The 8,104-nt window shown below is 31.4% G+C and overlaps 1 protein-coding gene across 1 annotated transcript in view; it reads right to left on the bottom strand.

Annotated features, from left to right (window-relative positions):
• Positions 1 to 1,771: 1,771 nt before the first annotated feature.
• LOC131027753 (transcription factor bHLH118) overlaps positions 1,772 to 8,104 on the bottom strand; it is a 6,576-nt gene continuing 243 nt past the window's right edge. Inside the window, exons 1-4 of the mRNA XM_057957842.2 lie at positions 7,713 to 8,104; positions 7,279 to 7,623; positions 7,137 to 7,198; positions 1,772 to 2,088 (exon numbers count right to left, since the gene is read on the bottom strand). The exon at positions 7,713 to 8,104 is cut by the window's right edge and continues 243 nt beyond it. Coding sequence (XP_057813825.2) covers positions 1,992 to 2,088; positions 7,137 to 7,198; positions 7,279 to 7,623; positions 7,713 to 7,985 — 777 coding nt within the window. The 5' untranslated portion in view covers positions 7,986 to 8,104 and the 3' untranslated portion in view covers positions 1,772 to 1,991. The remainder of the gene's footprint in view (positions 2,089 to 7,136; positions 7,199 to 7,278; positions 7,624 to 7,712) is intronic.

The raw sequence follows: 8,104 nt of genomic DNA, 5'->3' as shown, positions 1-8,104 counted from the left end.
TATAATAAAAAATAATACTCCTAATATATTTAATTAATAGTTTGTAAGGTAATAGTTGGTTCTTATCAAAGATAATTTAGGCCTGCACTAGATACAATGTTAAAAGGAACTACTTGTGTATGATTTAATAGATTCTAATATATTGTCATTGTAATTGAATTTGGGTATATTGGAGATTAATCAAATAATAAACATTTGCTTCTTAGCACAACAATGAAAATAGCAAATAGCCTTTTTTTCTTGCGAAAAAAATCCTAAGAGAATTCAACTAACTATAAAACTAGCATTTGATTATTTATTTATTAACCTATAAAATAAACAAATTATGCAATAAACCAGCATCTCCCATTCTTATTACAATAATTCGAAAAAGGGTAGAACATTGCAATTCTCAATGCAACCCTTATGGAGACTTTGATAAATTTCCTTCACTAATCTTCCTCATTCACCAAGAAACAAAACAATGACTCCATCAATGGATTTCCTAACTATAGAATTTGGAAATTTCTACATAACATGAGAGGACATAAAGTCTCTATACAATGAGAGAACAAATTTTCTCTATGACTTAGCATCTCCCTTAAGTGTTTCAAATCACTCCCCTAGTGTTGTGAAAAGAACACCACCTCTACTTTTACAAACAAACTCCAACCAAAAATGAATACATAAAATGTATTCCTAAAATATCTCAAGATGTAAGCCCCTTTCTTTTCTTAAGGCAAACTTACAAGAAATCTCAAGATGCTAGGCACCATATTGTCTTAAGGGATATTCGGAAGAAATATCAAGATTTCAAGCCGTTTCTTTTCATAAGGACCATTAATAGAAAAAAGTGCTTCGAATTCAATGAATCATCCTTGAGCAAAAGACTAGCTCAAAATAATACCCTCTACCTCTATTTTCTCCAACCTCCAATAAAGTAGTTCCTAGACCTTACCCACCATAGGTAGCACTATAATGTAAATTTGAAATCTTGTAGGGTAACATAGATAGCTTGAAGAACATAAACGTTATGCATGAAACGTATTACATGATTATATAGAAAATTAAAAAATTATGTGTTGGTTTCAATCGATAGTACACCCTTACAATGGCTTTAATAAATATGAGAAAATTATGAAGAAACACTTAATGGACTCCTTACCTTACTTATCTGGAAGAATATCTCTTAACACATACCTCAAACTCTTGAAGAAATTATGGTGTTCAAAAATTTTAAAACACTAGCATATATAAATCTTAAAATCTTCCTACAATACGAAAACCAAACCAGTCAAATGTCGAGAAGCTTAATCACCTACAGTCTCCTTACTACGACAATCATAAGGATCACAAAACTACTCGCTTCTCTTCAGAGTTCCTCAATAAGTCTTTTGTGCGCTGCCTGCGCACTGTACAAATGAACTCCTCCTCTCATTGTTATGACTACTTCCACGGGGTCTTGCATTCATTTATCAATAAGTACTTTTCAACACAGATTGGGATTGATATGCCTTATACCAGCGAACATTTTTCAACATTTACCTACAAAAAAATTTATTCTTTCTTTCCCGCGGCCTTCTCCACACTTATACTCTTTCAGTTATTGATAGCATTATTACTCCTATACATACATAGAAATCAGGTCACTGCAATGTTTCCTGGTTTCCTTGCATGCTATTATAATTGCTTTGAGCATGTAAACACGGAACGAAATTCTCCTGGGTTTACTCTAATATTAAAACTGTATTAATATCTACACCTTATAGGACTCCATGTAAATCGACCCTTCTCTATTTCATCTCACATGCTTCAAAAAAGATTTCTCTAATTAAACAAAATAATCAGCAACCCTTAAACTACCTTTTTAACACCTTTCTGAAAAAATTCACACTCATCAGCATTACTTCACATAGCCCATCATTATTTTTACAGTGATGCATTCTTAAAATAGCGGCTAAGCATCTTTTCTATATGCCTTCAAGCTCAGCAAGTGAAATCAATATACCTTCTCATGGTTGTCTGACTCTTCTTCGTACGATGCCTTGTTGTGTAACGCATTTCTCATGTATTTGAGAATGCCATGCCTCCTTTGTCAATGACACCCCTCTACACAGCAAATGCACGATCTTCATGCAATTCTCTTCTCACGCATATTAAACGTATTAATTTTCCTGCAACTTCTTACAAGAGTGCAAATAACTATAAAACTAGCATTATGCATATTTCTGAAAGCTAACCTATAAATTAAATAGAAGATGCAATATCTCGACAGCTAAATCCACTAAATATTCACTTTAAATGAATATATCTTTATGCTTAAAACATATCTGATTTCACCTATGATATTAGGTAATTATGCATATCCTTAAGGACACCAAACAACAAACAATATCCACCTCAAGGTGTTGCCTTTGAATGTCTAACGCAAGCTCACTTTCAACACTTGTTACTAGAATATTTCCACCTTGAGGAGGACAATACTCATAGAACACAATTATTATTTTAGGTTAATAATAGGATACACTTAGTCGACTAGTAAAGTCTCAAAAAGTATAACAGAAAAAAAATAGGGCAATATAATTCAACCCCAACTTAAACCCAACTAGTGTGGTCATTCTATTAGTGCAAAATATTGTACTCTAGCACTTAGAAGATAAATATATATATCTAACTTTATGCAAATAATTAAGGTTGAATGATGTTGAATTCATGACTGCATTGTAGGTCGCTTTGTGTACTAACAAGATTGGAAAACTCTTATACACATTTGGATCTATTGGATTGAGGCATTCTTAGATAAATTTAAATATAAATTGTAGATAGATGAACAAAAAGCTCATCACACAAAATAGTCAATTTTTTTTATAATACAATACATCTAATATTTATCAATAAATACCCTCAAGACCACTTAACATAACAAATCAAGTTATATATGCAAAATAGATACTAAAATAATATATATCATCAAAGTAATCCCCTTTCTCATTTCCTTCTTCATATGCATAACTCTCTAAGATATACTAGGCATAGCTATTCATAAGCTTGATGTATATTATGTATCAATAAATTATGAAGATTGGTAGAACCTAATCTACACTAATCTAGAAAGGGAAAAGGAGGATCATTAAATTAAAAAAATTAACCATTTAACTATTATATATATGTTTTTATCTAATTTGAAAATTTAATTAAAAAGCAAAAATCTAAAAATAAGTATAAAAATTTGAAAACGAGAACAAGAATTGTTATCAAATCCAAATGCAATAGTTTTAATATTATATAATCAAGAGAATTATGAAAATTTACATAACCATGCATAATTGATCATCTGTAATTAAATAAGGCAATCGCATATGCTATTACAAAAATAATTTTGAGAATACTAAGAAATTTTCTTCACTATTACATTAGTTGAAAGTAATCAAGAAAAACCCTCCTTATTCCCCCTAAAAAACATTATGTTTGGGCCAAGATTCCCCCAACTAGCTATTGATTTGGATCCCAACAACTCCTTGGAAATGCTAACAATAAAGGAAAAGTTGTGTTAAGCTTCCTACTAGTAACCAAAAAGAAAAAAATTTGAAAAAAGTAAAAGTTACAAAAAATAGACCTAAAAGTACCTCACTAGTTTCTCACCCTCCTCACCAACTATAGACATATTAGATCTGGAGAATTTTGCTGAGGATACTATTACTTCTATAGGAGAGATGATATCTAATAGATTCGCAAAGATTATGGTGGCTATGAAGATTACCTTGGCATTTTATAGAAACTATCATAAGAAAGATAAAGAAGAGTAGGTTGAGGAATACACCTCTACTGAAGAGGAGAGTGAAGAAACATTGGATAAATTGCTTGACATAACCTTTGAGGTGCCCTTGTCTCGATCCTTGTATTACAATACTCATTCAGGAGGAGATGTGGAAGGGCTTAACATTCATAGAAAATATGGTGAAGAAGAGGAAGAAGAACACAGAGATAGTGTGATGATGAGTAAAGAGAAAAATTAGTAGGTTTTCCTCATAGATCTTGAAGACCTTAATGCTAGGATTGAAAATCTAGAAAATTCCCTAGGAGTGTGTGGACTGCATGAGAAAGAGAGACAAAATTGTTGCACTAGAAATATCCATAGAGCAATAGGTAAAGATTAACAACACTCTCATTAGGCAGACTATGGTAGGGGTGGTTACAACTAGAGTAAAAGGAGAGAGAAGAGATAAGAAGAATGCACAATAGAACAAAGCAGTGCGAAAGAGGAATAACAAGAAGATCGCAACTACTACTAGTTGGGAAGTGACTCTTGCAAAATTAATTGAATGTTGGGACTCAATTTATTATGGCCTTCTATATATATGGTTCTATTCAGTGTTTTTACATCATTGTTGTTTCTCTTGCTATTTCTAAACTTTGCTAAAAAAATTTATGTTATAGTTTCTATAGCTCATATGGTTACCTTATAAGCTATTTTTTATTGGTTTGTTCCCCAAGCTTCCTTGTTAATTTTTTGGCTCTCCTTCTATTGATTTGTAAGGGTTGTGGGACAATCCCCTACTTATCTTAATATAAGACATAAAACTAGAAAGTGTAGTTTCAAAGATGTATCTCGCTATCACCTAAAATTATTTTTCAATCACAAAGACATGAAGATGATAGAGAAATTTTTAGTAAGATAACATGTTCTCTAGAGTTACCTAAACTCTCTTTCTCAATACCTTAATCTTTGATGTATATGTCATTAATCACTAAAAAATATAAAATAGATATTCTTGCATACAAAATGACTAGAGTTTACTTTCTCCATAGAGAAATCTATTTATAACCAAGCAAAATACTGTATATCTTCTATGAAATTAACACTTGTTAAAAATACAATGTTACAAGGTATATTTTACTAATTATGTTGTGATTTTTTTAGGTAGTGAATTCACTAAAATTAGCTAACACACTTTGTTAGTTAGATATTATTGTGGAAATATAATGAATATTCCATAGACCATTTTCATACTAATCTATATGTAGAGTTATTCAAGGCATACAAAATAATAATTCTTTTGCATTAATTTGTGAATAGAATATATTTTATAATATAAGGAATTGAATCTAAGTTAGTGATGTGGAAACATCTAGCAAAAAATAGTGGAGCCTATTTTAGGATATGATCTTGTATTTTGGTGGTTTCATTGTTCTAATTGATTAAAGTTGGGTAGGTCTGAAATTTTTACATAACTATTAAATAAAAAATACTTGGGGTGAATGATGGGCGCACATCGAACAATAAACCAAACCTAAAACACTCAAAAAACCAACAAACAATCAAAACAAGACCACTGCACAATGAGACAACAAAAAAATAGACAACCAACGACACACCACAAACACAATGAATGGTCTACTGACTAGGGGTAATATCATCTTGCTAATCATGTTGGTGGTTACATTGTTTCAACTTTCCTTTCAACATCCTTAAATTAGCTTCATTTAATATTTTATTTTTAAAAGAAAGAAGTAAATGTAAAAGGAGGGGGAAGGGAGTCAATTCATGTGGAAGAGAGGGAAGTTCCCATTCCTTAGATTTTAAAAAAGACAAAGATAAATTAGAATTTTTATTTTAATTGAGAAATTTTGTAAGATGTGTAGTTTATTGTAATTATTTTTCTATCCTTAACTAGTTACCTATCGTTTAATCCTTGTTACTTGATTCTTATAGATAGGCATGTGTGGTATCTTAAATCGTTTACTTCATTTACTATTCCTTGATATGTGACATGATCCAAAGAATTGTATTCATTTAGGAAAAAATGAATACAATTAAAATATTTTCCATTTGAAGTTTTTGGTTCACTAAAACTTAAAAGAAATTTTATTATAAATAAATGGTCGCAAAGTTTCAAGATATTGAGAAATCTCAACAAGTTGCAAATAAAGACCACAACTAACTAGAGAGTACTTTGCTCTATTTCTTGTTTTTCAAAAACAATTTGCAATAATATACAATCCCCATTAGATTCCTACAATGATCAATTACTCTTGATCAGTTTGGCAATTAACTTCAAGATAAAAATTTTTGGAAAACTGTTGAGAAGTTTGAATGAGCAATCAAATTAATTCCCCATAGCCTAAATTTGGGTTTAGTGAATTGTACTCTATTGTGTAGCCTTTGTTAAACTAGCATTTCCTTGTAACTCTATCTAGTGAAATACTAGGCCCACTAGATATATCATTAAGGTAAACATGGCATCCTTTAATTTGTCACTATAAAAGTTGGCTCCATTAAAAATTTCATTGTTGTAATTTTACTAATAGAAATTAATCTTAAATTCTATGAAAAATCCCGCTAATTTTAATTAATACCAACAAGATATAGAAAATTATAAATACATGTCTAATTTGGGTGTTTGATATAGAAAATTATAAACACGTGTCTAATTTGGGTGTTTGATGGTAATTTCACTTGAAAGGCCATATATTCAGCATCCATATCCTCTATTCAATCTTTGTAGATTCTTTTGATCCATTATAATGATTGAATTTGATTTGCATGAGTTATTTCTTCTAAGAAAATTATATTTTATTTATTTTTTGATTCCTAAAAATGTGGAATTTGTAATAAATTATCTTAGATTTTTACTCTTTAAAACTTTAATAATAGTTGTTTCTATTTGAAAATGTTTATATATATTTTAAATTCTTTATATTGATATATCCATTCTAAAACATAAATTTAAAAATAAAATTAAAAATAAAATATATAGTTTAAATGAATGTTGCACAGAACTCAAATGTGTGATAGTGCCTATTGACATCCACTTTTGTCTTGTTTGCTTTCTATGGACAGTTCAAAACCATATAGTCTATGCAGCCTTATTCATTAAAGAAACCATAAGCATAATATATATTTCCCTTATTCATTAAGGAAACCATACACACAAAAATATATGTTGCCCTTGTTTGACATACCATAACGAAAACATTAATATTTAAGTACAGACTTCGTCAAATTAAAGCTTTCAATTCAAGGTCCCATTCTACGATCTTCAGTTCCAAAGGGTTTTCAGAACTGCAGATGTCAAGTACTAGCAATAGAGAAGGCAAAGCTTGTAATCCTAGAATTATCTACGATTGAACAGTCTAACATCCTGCCTTAAGCTTACCTGATCAAATGCTGAAGTTTAACATACAGTAGGTCGATATTAGCAATGCTATCGTCTGTTACCTGTGAAATTAAAATGAAATGCACTCAGAGGTTTGAAAAGAATGAAGTATATATACTCTAAGGCGTTTTTGGGAAAATACCTTGGCATGTATGGTATGGAAGACTTTTTCATTAGCCACAGACGAAGCAGCACTCACAACTTCAACTCTGCATTCTTCCAACACCAGAAGAACATCGGACAAGGCAATCTGATTCTGGATCGAGTTTACATATACCTGAAATGCAGCTGAACCGAATGACTTTGTTTTAATTGATGGGAAACCCTCATCATGAAATTCCAGCGGCTCGGATATTTCAACGCCCTTAAAGCAACCTGCACGAGTGTTCTTCTTGTCTCTTTCCTTCTTTAGATCTTTGATCTGTTGCTCTAGATGACGGATGTAATTAACAGATTCGTCCAGTTGGTCTGATACTGAACAGTTTCCCTGCAAAATATTGATTCAAAATGCAATTCAGACAAAATAAAACCCACCAAACAAAACTATTTCATCTCTGCAATGAAATAAAATCATACCCGAATTCTTTCATCCGGAAGTAGTGACCTCAGCTCTGAGTAGAGAAAATTCATGTCCTTCCGCCGCTTCCTTTCAATCATTTTGTGAATAATCTGCTTGCTGGGTTGAGAGCCTGCCTTCTTCCCAACGCTACTTGAACTGGGGTTACCAAAACCATCTTGTGAAAACTCCTGAATATAGAAGTCCAGAGCATTTTTGTAAGCTTTCTCTGGTTGAAATGAGATGGAATTGAAATCCGACAGGTCAAATTCGTTATTTGGGAAGAAAGTCATTGTATAGCGAATATTAGTGATTAGGGTTGTTGGGTTTTAAGCCCAAGTTGGCAAGGAGATTTGCTGCAGAAAGGATATATCTCAGATTGGATCTGAGACGGGCTTTAAAGAGGATAGAG

This window comes from Cryptomeria japonica, chromosome 11 (genome assembly GCF_030272615.1).
Source record: "Cryptomeria japonica chromosome 11, Sugi_1.0, whole genome shotgun sequence".
Lineage (NCBI taxonomy): Eukaryota > Viridiplantae > Streptophyta > Pinopsida > Cupressales > Cupressaceae > Cryptomeria > Cryptomeria japonica.
Note: the sequence above shows the minus strand (reverse complement) of the source record. Positions and strands in the feature narration are given on the sequence as shown.